This window comes from Cottoperca gobio, chromosome 3, assembly GCF_900634415.1.
Source record: "Cottoperca gobio chromosome 3, fCotGob3.1, whole genome shotgun sequence".
Lineage (NCBI taxonomy): Eukaryota > Metazoa > Chordata > Actinopteri > Perciformes > Bovichtidae > Cottoperca > Cottoperca gobio.
In genome coordinates, this window is record NC_041357.1 from 9,039,741 (window position 1) to 9,053,262 (window position 13,522).

General features: G+C 44.3%; 1 protein-coding gene across 2 annotated transcripts in view; it reads left to right on the top strand.

Annotated features, from left to right (window-relative positions):
* Window positions 1-13,522, top strand: part of nav2a (neuron navigator 2a) — a 247,057-nt gene that overhangs the window by 213,495 nt on the left and 20,040 nt on the right. For both annotated transcript variants that reach the window (XM_029460212.1, XM_029460220.1), the window contains 9 exons: window positions 3,290-3,419; window positions 5,342-5,660; window positions 5,891-6,614; window positions 7,889-8,108; window positions 10,173-10,447; window positions 11,289-11,354; window positions 12,089-12,133; window positions 12,676-12,836; window positions 13,305-13,487. In XM_029460212.1, the coding sequence (XP_029316072.1) occupies window positions 3,290-3,419; window positions 5,342-5,660; window positions 5,891-6,614; window positions 7,889-8,108; window positions 10,173-10,447; window positions 11,289-11,354; window positions 12,089-12,133; window positions 12,676-12,836; window positions 13,305-13,487 (2,123 nt within the window). The remainder of the gene's footprint in view (window positions 1-3,289; window positions 3,420-5,341; window positions 5,661-5,890; window positions 6,615-7,888; window positions 8,109-10,172; window positions 10,448-11,288; window positions 11,355-12,088; window positions 12,134-12,675; window positions 12,837-13,304; window positions 13,488-13,522) is intronic.

Below are 13,522 nucleotides of genomic sequence, written 5' to 3' on the forward strand. Positions count from 1 at the left end.
ATTCAAAAGGGTCAGTTCACAAAAAAATATTTTTCCCATTGCTGTGAGCAGCAGAAACTAAACCCCATACGCCCCCTTTGCATTATGCTGAAGGCAAACATCTGAAAACAGATCTAAATGCTACATACTGTAAAAGTTGTTCTTGTGATTTGGGTGAGGTGACACTGTAAAAGAGAGTAAGAGTAAGAAGCACTTCACCTCTTCCTCTCAGTGTGATGATCTCTCAGTTGTCGTCCTGGTCGGCAGCAGCCAGTAGTTTCCATCTCCTGTGATTGGCCTTAAAGGGCTCGCCGGTGGTTAACTAGCGTGTTGCTTTGCCAAGCGGGAGGCTGTGGGCTGGGCCACGCCGCTCGGCCTGATCTCTAATTAGCACTGGCTTGTCAGTTAGTCAGGGTGGATCTGTCTGGGAAATTGCAGTCTTGCACACACAGACACACATATTCACAAACCAAAGCTGGGATACACACAGGAGGGCAACAGTGGGATGAGGATTGTCCTTCAGCTTCGGGGAGTTTGTCTGTGATCATGCGGCTTTGACTTGTGTTGCCGTTTGATTCTTCTCAGGCTGAAGTGGCTTATTTAGAGCTCGGGGTGTGTTTGTGTGCTCTATTAGTGGCATAGCTGCAGCAGTGAAGTGGTTAACAGTCCCGGGGGAGGCTCATGTTACCAGCGGCAGGGCAGCTCCTTCCCTCTTCTCACCCCCCAGTTTCTCTCTCTGTTAGTCCAGAGAGAGACCAACAGTGCCCGAGGGATGAACCATCAGTGCAACGAGCGACAAAGGAGCTCAATCTAGGAACCCTGCCAGGGCGAGAGACATTGAGAAAGCTTAGAGAGAGAGAGAGAGAGAGAGAGAGAGAGAGAGAGAGAGAGAGAGAGAGAGAGAGGCAGGCAGGCAGGCAGGCAGGCAGGCAGACAGGCAGGCAGACAGACAGACAGAGGGAGTGGGAGAGACATTTGGCTGTGTGAACTCTCAGCGGCATGAAGTCATGAAGCTCTCGGTTCAGCTTGGCATTTTCCCGCAGCACTCTGGTTCCCACGGCAACCCAGGCACCCTGACCAGGTAGATGTGTGTGTGTGTGTGTGTGTGCGCATGTGCGCGTGTGTCAACTTTGTTCTTTTAGTAATGATAACTTTGGATCAGCACTGAGATCTTTGTGGGTTTGTATGTATGCCTGTTTCTTCATGGTTGTCCACATATCTTTACTTTCTTTTGTGTGTGTGTGTGTGTGTGTGTGTGTGTGTGTGTGTGTGTGTGTGTGTGTGTGTGTGTGTGTGTGGGACTTTCCCCCTGTGGCTGTATGGACGAGCCGAGAAGCTTGTGGTCAATCTAAATCTCTCAGCACCTCTCAGCGCGTCTGCTTCACGGATGCTTTCAACTCTAAAACTCAGCTTCTGCTGCTCTCTGATTTATTCAGCCGGTAAATCCAGAAGGAAGTTATGTTTCCCCTCCGTTTGTCTGGTTGTTAGCAAGGTTGTTTAAAACGCAGCAAATGTATTTGGCTTGAAATGTGCCAAGGACCCAGCTGATTAGATGCGAGTGGTACTCTGAATCTGGGATTTCAGCCATTTGCAATTCTTTGTTTTTGTTTAGTTTTTTTAAAGCTATAATTATGAAGTTGTGTTCATGTGCTGGTGGGAAACAAACAGGACTTGGCTGCTGAACAACACTGCTTTGAATTGCTTTCTTGCTCCTCTGAAAATCTTGCTTGACAGAATAAGGAGAAGGGAAGTCATATGAAGTGCTAGGTATTGAACTCCAGTGTTTTTTTAAGAGAGTGAAAGGTTTCTGTATCGTCAAGGGTTAACAACTGTTGAGTATCAACATTGGCATTGAAACCTTGGTCGGATGCTTAGAGATATTTCCTTGTTTTTAGGAAACTTTGCTGATTTTATACCGTATTTTATTTCGGCAAAATTCTTGTTTGGCTGCCTCACTGAATATCTTTTCACGTTGGACACTTTGTAGCACAATTGTGACGTCATCTTGGGCTCTGACAACTTGTGATGGGCATTTTATAACCTGTCAATCAGTTTATTCACAAAAAACAATCAATAGCTGAATCAATAATGAAAGTAATCATTAACTGCAGCCCTGGTTGATATGATAGGGAATGAAGGTGTGTGTGTGCGTGCATTCGTGCGTGTCCTCCGGTGCAGCCAACCCTGCACTGCCCATGACCATCAGCCTCCCTCTGGTCCTTTCACAGTGATGTTTGCCAACTGGCCGAGCTTCCTGTCCCCCACAGACTCCCAGCGGATGGGTACACACACACACACGCACACACACACACACGCACGCACACACACACACACGCGCGCACACACACACACACACACACACACACACACACACACACACACACACACACTCACACATATTTACAAATATCCAGCATTAACTCCCGGCGTGTTTGCTCTGTTCAGATGGGTTTGTTTGAACAACTCAGACACACACGCTCACACAGAAACGCACTCTGTGATGTCACCCTTCCAACAAGTCTTTGTTTATATGATAGACAACCCCATTCAGCCTGTGTGTGTGTGTGTGTGTGTGTGTGTGTGTGTGTGTGTGTGTGTGTGTGTGTGTGTGTGTGTGTGTGTTTGTACCCTAGCTGAAGTCATTTCAGATGGAGAATAAAGGAGGAGAATCACCAGGCTGTCAGAAGCCGGATTCTTCTTTTTTCCATTATATTTGCGTTTAAAGCTGTAGTTAATAGATTTTTTTCTTTTCATACAAAAGCATAACATTATCAGAAATACAACTAGACAGAGAACCGCAGAATATTGTTTTTACATGAAGAGACATACAGTATGCATCCATAGCCATAACAACCAAACAACCATACTCACACACCTACAGTACATTTGAATATGAAACAGGACTTTTTCTCTTAATTTGCAAAAATGAAAATCTCACTCCAGCTCCAAAAAGCATCTTTATACCTAAAGAGATGAGCTGATGCAGAGCAGTGTTGTTGTGTTCATGGTTTAAAAAGCATCACACCACACTTCTGTGTCTCTGTTGACGTCTGCTGAGTAAATGTCTGTGTCTTCAAAGAGGAACAAAATATGTTCCCAATGAGCTGCTCTCTGCAAAATGTACTCCGCCATCCTCTCCACTCTGAAAGATGTATTGTTTAACGAGCATAAATTAAACCTCTCTCTCTCTCTCTCTCTCTCTCTCTCTCTCTCTCTCTCTCTGTCTCTCTCTCTCTCTCTCTCTCTCTCTCTCTCTCTCTCTCTCTCTCTCTCTCTCTCTCTCTCTCTCTCTCTCTGTGTGTGTGTCCAGCTGGGATGACAGCAGCTCTGTGAGCAGTGGCATCAGCGACAACATCGACACAGATGACATCAACACCAGCTCCTCCATCTCCTCCTACGCCAACACGCCCGCTGCAAAGCGCAAGGGCCTCAACACACAGGTAAGACTTCACTCACACACACATCTATATTTAAGAAGACTGTCAAACTTTTTTTTATGATTGTTTTTATGATTATCTACTCTACCTTTTTTATTGGAAATAAAATATTAATTTATCCAAACTATGTAATATACCTGACAGTACTTTTCATATTAGTGTTTGACTTTAAGCTTTTACATAACGTCCAGGTTCTCCTCTCGTCTGCAAACGGCCATGACAGTTGAGGATTTCAGGGGAACGTTTTCTTATTAAGAAGAAAAAGTGACTGTTTTTTTTGCTTTATCATTATTTTGTGATTTATTGTGCCACGTTGAATATTTCTCTGCACTACTATATCTATGGCATAGTAGTGCCTCTGAGTGGGGCTCTGTTGACATGCAACCTTTTGGACTTGTTCCTTTTCTGAATTCTGATCTACGAGGACATTTGAAGATTTCTAAACATCACATTGAAGTGCTAAAAAAAACATAAACTTTTCACAATTTAAAATAAATAAATAAAATAAGTCGAACAACTTTCCTGGTTAAAAATGTGACCACACAAGCTGGACTTGAAGGCAGCATGAGTTATCCAGGGCAACAGTTAGTTCCACAATAGATCTAAATGAAATATCTACAGACGTTGAGTTGTCTAATTTCCTATGGCAGAGCGTAATGGTTGGAAGGCATGTAAACTAAATGTATAAAGTGGTAAACTGATGCAACCGTATCCACTTGGCCTCATTTCCCCAAAGCCAGTCTGTCCCAGCATTCCTCTGCGTTCAGGGAAGAATGTGAGACTACAGCTGTGAACTCACAAAGCTAAAGCTGATGTTGACTCTGGCCTCAAATCATTAAACGCTGATTAAGAGCCACTAATGCTTCAGGAAAAGTCATCAGTGAGACGATAATATTGTCAGCTGACTCGCGTGTAAAGTCACACTCACATTATTGTGGCGGATGTGGAGCCGGTCATCATGTGATGGCTGTCCATTATGACTGCAGAGGTCGAGATGCTGAAGGAAAACAAAGGAGGGCACAAAGGAGCCTTTCTCTTAGTGAAGCAGCCGGGCACTGTTTTACATTCTGTGAGCGGAGCAGCTTGCTGCGTTTTTGTAGTGTTGCCTCGGCAAGAGCAGAATCTACTTAAAAGCAGCCATCGTCCCTCAAACAGCTGTAATTTACTCTTAAAAATAAAAGCTATGGTGAACTGGCGAAAATACATTTCAAGTTCAGCAGTAACTTGCCTTCAGTTTGTTTCAGATGTTGAAAAAAGACTAATTAAGTAGTGACATCCTGGGTGATGATCAGGAACTATTTCCACACTTTTTATTGTTAGTAAGATTCATCACAGGATATTTAGGACTTCAGACACAGACTCGAGTGGACTTCTCTGCTATGAGGGCTGACTTACGTCAGACTTTAAAGCAAAAATATTAAAGTCTCAAATTTTAACCAGGGAAGCTGCCTTATTAGTCTGTTCCCATGAAAGTGTTTGGTCCACCGTAAACACAGTAATAAAAACACAGCTTTGAAAGAAAATATAAAAAAGTCATCTCATTCTAATGTTCCCCATTCAAAGACCCAAAAGACTTTTTGACTTGCAATTTTCTTATGAAGACTTGTGAAGTGACTTTAAGTTCAAGTCTCTCTCTCAAAAGCCTGAGCTGCCCAGCAAAGCAAAAGCAGCAAAATGCTTCTCTGACATTTCAAATAATGAGATCTCTCTCTGCTCAGGCCCTACTGTGGTCAAACAGCTTCCTGACTAACTACTTAGGTGATGGTGGTGTGGAGGCTGGCAGGATTACACAGCATGATGGCTGTGGTCATAAAATGGAGTGCTTTTTTGAGGCACTTGGCAACGTCTCATAAAAGACGCTTTCTTCAGCAGTAATAAATCTGACCTGTGTGTGCGTGTGTGTGTGTGTGTGTGTGTGTTCCCAGCCTGTAACAGATGCAGAGAAGCACTCTGCCTCCACAGCGGTGCACCAGGCCTGGTCAGGTGACGAGGTGAAGAGGCCAGACTGCGGGTCAGACAGCGGGGTCAGGATGGAGCCAGGCTCCAAGTGGAGCCGCCGGAACCCCTCCGACATCTCTGACGAGTCAGACAAGGGCAGCTCGGGGAGGAAGACCCCCTCCGTGTCCCACACGGGCTCTTGGAGGAGAGGCATGAGCACTCAGGTGGGGGTGACGTCCCCCCGGACTAAAAGCAACAGTAGCACAGGCTCCACTAGCTCTGGTGGCCTCAAGACCCACAGTTCAGGTAACACAGACAACCACAACCAGTAATAGAAAGAAAAAAACGAATAAATAAGTGACAGATTAAAAAAAAATAAAAAAAATGTGACATTTTCCTGTTTCCTTCAGTCGTGTCGTGTTCCTGATGCTGATATTCTGCTCATCGTTCTTTCTCTCCTCACTTCTGAAAAGAAATCAGCTTAGATGTTTATAATGTGAAATCCCCCACTTCTCCTCGTTCTGTGTGTCTTGCAGGTAAGACAGATGACGTCAAGGTTTCAGAAAAGGGTCGTCTCTCTCCTCGTCCTAACGGCCTTCACCGCTCGCCCTCAGACGCAGGACGCAGCAGCGGCGATGAGGCAAAGAAACAATCGATCCCCACCAGCCGCACGACGACAACCAACGCGCTTACACACACTGTCTCAGACCCCCACTCCCATACACATGCACACACCTCGCGTACCCCTACCAGCACCTTCGGCTTCAAGAAGCAGGGTCATGGGATGATAACCATGGTTACTGCCAGCGGCGCCACCATCACAAGTGGCTCAGCCACACTGGGGAAGATGCCCAAATCTGGGGCACGCTCACTTGCAGGAGGGTTGAAGGCCGGTGGGCACGATGGCGGGTCGGCGCTGGGTCACCACGACGACGGCTTCCTCCCTATGAGTGCCCGATCCACTCTGCAGTACCGCAGCCTGCCGAGACCCAGCCGCTCGGGAGCGACCGCCCGCAACGGAAACCGCTCCTCCACCAGTAGCATCGAGGCCGCCGTGCTATCCGTCACGACTCATGGGAAAAACTCAATCAGCATGACTAAGGCCAACGGTTCAGGAGGCCTGATGGCCAATCAGACGGATCGGGAGAAGGGCGTCTCTGAGATCGACAACCCGAGGAGCGGAGTCGTGATGCAGAGTGGAGGAGCAGCGACTGTTCCTCTGACAGGAAGACAGCAGGTTTCCTCACCTACACTGCGCAGGTGAGCGCACACACACACACACAAACACACAAACTTACAGAACATCATTTGTGTTGTCAGTGGCCCTGCAGACATATTGACGGCTACCTGATGAGCTCTACTGAGTGGGTTCTTCTTGTATCGGCTTGAATTTATCCGCATACAGGAGAAACACAAACACACAGAGAAGACCTTTTAAAAAGACCAGTAATCAGGCAGTCACAGTAAATGATAAACAGTGGTGAGTAAGGATCACACGTGTGGGCTTGTTCAACGCACACACACACACACACACACACACACACACAGACACAGACACACACACACACACACACACACAGACACACACACAGGCTCAGTGAGGTTAAATCAGGCCATTGTGAAAGGCAGGCTTTGAGCCGGGCTGATCAGCTGCCAAGCCTCAGCCTTGGCGGTGCAGGGGGGAGGGTGGAGAAGGGAGGGTGTGGTGCTGGGTAATGGGATCTGAGTCTTACCTCAGCGCTCTGCCCTCATTAATGTGAGGGAGTGATAACTTTTCAAAGAGACTGTGTGCTGCCATTATTGCCCACCGCAGCTCCAGTCATCATAGTCTGCCATTTAGCTCTAACCCAGGATTAGCGGAGAACCAAGAGAGAGTTAGTTGTGTGTGTGTGTGTGTGTGTGTGTGTGTGTGTGTGTGTGTGTGTGTGTGTGACTCTACCTTTCCTGGCTGCAAAGTAAAGAACGAAACTGGTGTTTTTGTCCCGTTAGCAGCGGGACCTTAAGGATGGCAATGTAATCAGTCTGCTTCCCCGCTTCTTTGAACCATGAATATTTACATCAAATGTTGTTGTTTAATTTGCTGTTAATATTCATAATCCCCGGAGGGTAAATTCTAATGATTTTTCTTAACCCATGACCTTTCTTTTTGCAGCAGCATCAGTTTTAAATTTACATTTATACACACAAAAGATAGCTTCAAGCTACTTCAAGTCCTGCAAACTTATTATACAAAGATATTTTAAAGCATGTTGAATAATTTAGTGTTAAAAGATGTAATTATGTACAAAAAAGAAAAACATGTAGATGTAAACACTAGAAAAAGGACTTTAACGTTATATTACATCTTATTCTCTATTCAGATAACAAATAGATGGAATTTATCGCTCTATAAAAATGTCTTCAGTAATTGATAATGTGATTTGTTAAAATTCCCCGGAATGAAAAGTATATTAGGAGATGACATCCTTTGCTTTATTCCTGCTCTTTTTACAGGCACTATAGCCTCAGTTTGTCACCTTCTTGATTTTTCACAGATTGTTTGGTGGGAAGCCCAATAAACAGGCTCCGGTCACTACGGCTGAAAACATGAAGAACTCCACTGTTATCTCCAATCCCCACGCCACCATGAACCACGTGGGCACGGTGCTGGAGTCCCCCGACGGAGGGCTGGGAGGCGTAGACAGCGAGACCAACAGCCCCCTGTTTGGAGGCAGAGTGCAGGGAATAGGGCTGGGGACGCTGGGCAGCGAGCAGGTGAGAGAGAATATGTAAACAGATAGTGGATCGTCAGTTACTCTGTAAATCATGAGAGCGTAGATAACATAGTCATCCATGAGCTCCTGGAGGATTACTGGCTGTGATTCTCAGCCATATTCTGTAGAGACTGACAGCATGTGTATGATTAAAGCTTTGGCATACACAATGTGGAAAAGGTAGAAATGTGTTTTTTTGGCTTTTAGATTCATAATTCTTCCAAATGAAATATCTTTCCTTAAAGAATGACTGAAGTACCCGGTTTATCTTTAGACGTGAGTCACGGGAGCAGCTACTTATTCATTAGTTGCGCTACTATTTTTGGCTGTACCCATTCTCCAACTGCCCACCACCCATTACTTACCATGAGAAGAGGGAAAGCCTTTTTTATTTTCTTCTGAGTTTATTTTGGAGTTGAATTTCAGTAATTTGTAGCCATGCTAGTGGTCCACCACTTTGTCCAGACTGCAATGTCTCAACAACCATTGGAGGGATTACCATGACCGTTTGTACCGACATGCATGTCCTCCTCGGGAAGATTTGTAATACGTTAAGTTATTCCTTAAAGCAGCTATAATCTAAAGTTTTACAATAACAATGTATTACATGACAATGTGAAAGGAGTTTCTTGTTGTGATGAACATACACCTGAATCTGCAGCTACCTCAGGCTTGATGGAGCTTTCTAGTGAGTTTCAGCTCATTGTTTCAGATTCACACCTTTACTGTTTTGGTTCACTCTCGCTCATCTCAGCGTTGTTTACGGCCGCAACATGCCGCTGTTTTCAGCTCTAAAAACCAAGCATACCCTACCTTCTCTGCACCAAACAGCAGAACGACACAGTTAGAGACTTGGAGAACATAGTGGAGCATTTAACAGCTAGAGCCAGATTATTCCCACAGGAGCTGCTGGAGATCAAAAAGGGTAGATGCTAGGATGTAGCCGCCGAACGTCGGTTAACGCATTAGTTAACGTTAGGTTTAGTATATCATGGTAAGCCAATCAGTGGCAGAGTAGAATGAAACAGATCACAGAGTGGACACAAAAACATTATAATGTTGTTCATTAATTGCTTGACGTGTAAATAAGCAACAAAGTATATCAACTTCAAAGGTGACGTGGCTAACAGAGTTGCTGCATGTTTAACTTTTCCTCTAGCGACATTATCAGCTCAAAATGGTAAAGTCTACAAAACAAAGATGTTCCCTTCAACGTTAGCTGTACTTTGTGTTTACTGCTAATTAGCATTTACTAAGCTAATATGATAAACATGGTAAACATTGCCTGCATGTTAGCATTGTCGTTGTGAAGTGGCCGCTAAAGTGGCTGTAGACTCTTAGAGTTATGATATGTCACACTACATATATCTTCTGTCGTCCTGCACATAACTGCCTCGCTATCATCATGTACAATAATATCAGAATTCTTATCGTTCAACTTTAGAGCTCCTGTCACACATTAGCTACATTGGTTTGTGGTCAGCTGTCAAACCAGAAAGTAAAGTTTGTGTTTAAGATTACAAATCTTATGCACCTGAGTTTAGAGATGATGTATGTGTTGAGGGTGTTGTTAGCTAATGACGAGGCTTTGGCGGGGACACAAGGATGATGTTGTTCTCACCTGACTAATGCCACAAACCCAATGAATTCCTTCACCTACTAATGTGCGTAGGTACTTGTTTGACTAACTGTAGGCTACGTATTGCAGCACAGCAGCAAACTGTGAGCATGCTCAGTCATGAACTCACCGTCACCTTCTCACATGATTCATAAGATTGTATCAGACTCATGTCTCAATCATAAAGTGACTCACAGTTTTTAAGCAGTAGTCATGTCTTTACAAACAGTAAACATAGGTTCAAAAGTTTAAATAGTCAGTTAACTTAAAGAAAATAGACCATCACATAAAAGGTTAAAAAGCCATTAGAGTAAAGTAGCACATTTAGGAGCGTTTTAGCCTGAATGAATGAATTACTTAAGATATCAATTGACATATTGTTTCAACACTAAAATACTGAGACTGATACTGACCTCTAAACACAATAACCTCACCGCCCCTCCACAGGCCTCCAGTCCCGGCTCAGTCTACTCCTCCACCGGCCCCTCCAACAGCCTGACGTGGGGCACCACCTTCAGCAGCTCCTCCGCCCAGAGCAGGGAAAGCACGCTGGGCGGGCATGGCGGGGCAGGCAGCTTGGGATACCCCTCCGTCAGCAGCATGCACACCAGCAGCGAGTCCATCGACATGAGCCTGGGCAGCGCCGGCCATGGGACCCACAGGGAAGACACGCTGTCCGCTCTGGGCCGCACCGGCAGTGTCAAGACTGGCATGTCTGAGAGGTGAGGACATACAAGTGGGGACTTTTTGGGAGTTCATTTCTTTTTCTTTTTTTCAACCTTGTTTCTTTTTCCATAACCAAACACAATAGAACGCTCTATTTCATGCATTTTAGAGGAATGATTATCAGTTAATAAGATATAGCTCCTTATTTTCAGAAAGTAGTAAAACATTCAAATGCTGCTTACAGATTAATGCATCTGTAATAATAGTCCAGTAGGAAAATATAATGAAGGATAATAATATGAATAAAAGGCTCATTCTGCATAATGAGTACTTTTACTTTAAATACTAATAAGTACATTTTGCTGATCAGACAAATGTACTTTTATGTTTTGAATGCAGTATTTTTACTTGTAATAGATGTTTGATAGTGATACTGTCACTTAAATTAGATCTAAATACGTCTTCTATTGCTGACCATGTTAAAATCCTGCCCAGTTCAGACATTCATTCCTTTTAAAGAATCCAGAATCGAGATAATGCACAAAGCATCCGTCGTGGCGAGGTGTCGCTTCTTGTTAGCTGTTCTATCCGCACTCGAGCAGTCAAACTAAATCCCGTGGCGTCCTTAGTCGTTTACTCAGTAATTGTGGTCATTGTAGCGGATTCCGTCCTGACAGGTTGACTGTGTAATGTGACAGGAATGCCTCGGAGGGAGCTTAATAGCATCTGCAGTCGAAGCTGTGAGGCTATGACATCACCCTCCTCACTAAGTTTTCTTATTAACTTCATTGGTGAAGAATCTCTAGCTCTGTTCTGAAGGATTTCTTCATCTACTTTATTCTCTAAAACTTTCTTTCTCTGTGTCTGTTGTGCGTTTTCCTCCCTGTCTTCCATCAGTCCCCTCTCCTCCCCCTCCGCTAGCCCTTTATTCAGCCGAAACACGCTACCTCGGAGGCAGGACAGGTAAATGTACCTGTGTGCAGTGTTAGGCTTCTGGGAAAGCAGCTGTGGAGGTTCCTACTAAACCACCACCTGCTGCCACACAGAGAGCCTCCCAGAGAAGCACAGAGAAAAGCTGTGTGTGGTAGCTTGTTGTGTTTTATGTGTTTTTGTTTTGAGGTGTGTCGCTCTGTGTGGTAGTTTGTGGTTATTTTTTAGGACCTCTTGCTCCTGTGTGAATGGGAATATGTGAGAGAGTACATGTGAGATTGTTTTTGTTGATGTTGGCAGCTTTACTGTTTTTGTTTAGTGGTCCGTGTTCACATACTGCCACCTTGTGGTACAGTTTGTATGTACAGATTTGCCCAATAGCATGAGCATTGGATGTTTATTATTGATTATACACTGCATAAATCTTAATATTAAGCAATGTTTTTCCATTTGTGAGCCCTGAAAGTTTCATCAAAATAACTCGATTAAATTACAATGAAACTATTTCAGGACATTTCTAGTCAAGTGCCATTTTTCCTAATTCCAGTTTAGTATCTTTCTTATTTCAAGAAATGTCATGTAAGTTGAGAAAGCAGTCTTTAAGTTGTTTTAAGAAAAAAGAGTTCAAATCAGTTGACAAGATCGAGATTTGTTTTGCTTTGTGTATAAGTTGGGATGTACTAGTGTGGATAAGAAAAATATCAGATACAGCCACATGTTTCCTTGCCTCCTTTGCTTTCCTCCTCTGAAGTGTTTCTCTCCCACAGCGGGACACACTGTGGTAGAAACACTCTGCCTAAGAAAGGACTCAGGTACTGACTTCACTTCCTGCTGGACATGTTGCGTTTTTACTCACTAGTTTCACCAAATTGTCTTCTGTCTTAAGATCTTTTTTTCTGCGTCTACATTCACTCTTCGGGGCTTGTGCTCACACTTTTAAAATGCTTTTGACATTTTTGTTGTCACTTGGCACATGTGTTGTTGTGTTGTGCTTCTGTGACGAGGCATGTCACTTTGTGGTCGTTCAGAGCTGTCACTGTGTTGTGCTGTAGCGGGCCTGATTTTGGGGGTCAACATTCCTTGGCTTCTGTTCTGCTTTTTCCAAGTTTCTGTTTCTCACAACTGGGAATCAGTCAATGTTCACACTGTTGTAAGTCTTTGTTTCGGTGTCTGAGTCATCATGTACATCCCGGCTACTAATCTGGCTGCTTAAGAGAAAAGATCCACCTCATTGATTGTAAAAAAATCAGAAAAATCAGAATCATTTTGTCCTGTAAAAACACAGAATCCCCACTGCAGCTTCCCTGTTTTGTGTCCTTGCTTCCACTTTAATCTTGTCTTTGACTTCCTGTAGGTATGGACCTTCCCCGCAGCTGCGAAGCCACGAAGAGGCCCGTGATTGGCTGCGCTCCCACTCAACCAGCGGGCTGCAGGAATCAGTCAGCAACTCCCCGTTCTCCCCCAGCTCCAGCCTCACCTCCCCCTCCGGCACTCGCTTCAACTTCGGACAGCTTGGTACGCCACACACACACACACACACACACACACACACACACACACACACACACACACACACACACCCTGTATTTACTTCTATCACGCAGTACATGTGTTTGACAAACTCAAAGCTATGGAACTATTTCTGAACTCAAACCGAATCGCCATCAAGCTGTTGACATTTAGGAGGTAGCATTATATTGAATATCATCAGTGGATGGACAGAAAATGTATCTGTTAATCATTTAAGACCTTTATCTAGCAAACATTCCCTTTATTCAGCCTCTCAAATGTGAGGAGTTGCTGCCTTCCTCTGTTGCACACCAGCGTTTACTGAATATCTTTTGGTTTTGGACTTGAGGTTGGAAAGAAATCAGCAATTTGAAGATTTCACCTTGTACTCTTTGGAATCACAGTTTTCTGACATTTTATAGACCTACAATAAATGTCAATGTTGAAATAATAATTCATATGTGATTCTCACAGCATCCAGCCCAACCTCGGCAGCTCAGATCAACCTCGCCAGTATGCGCAACAACAGCCTGACAAATCAGGACGTCTCCTATGACCCTTGCGGCGACAACCGACTGAGAAACTCATGCATGTCGCTTGACGAGAAGACTCGCACCATGAGCAGATCGGGCTCCTTCAGGGACGGCTTTGAGGAAGGTAAGAGGAGATAAGAGAAGGATGGATGTTTATAA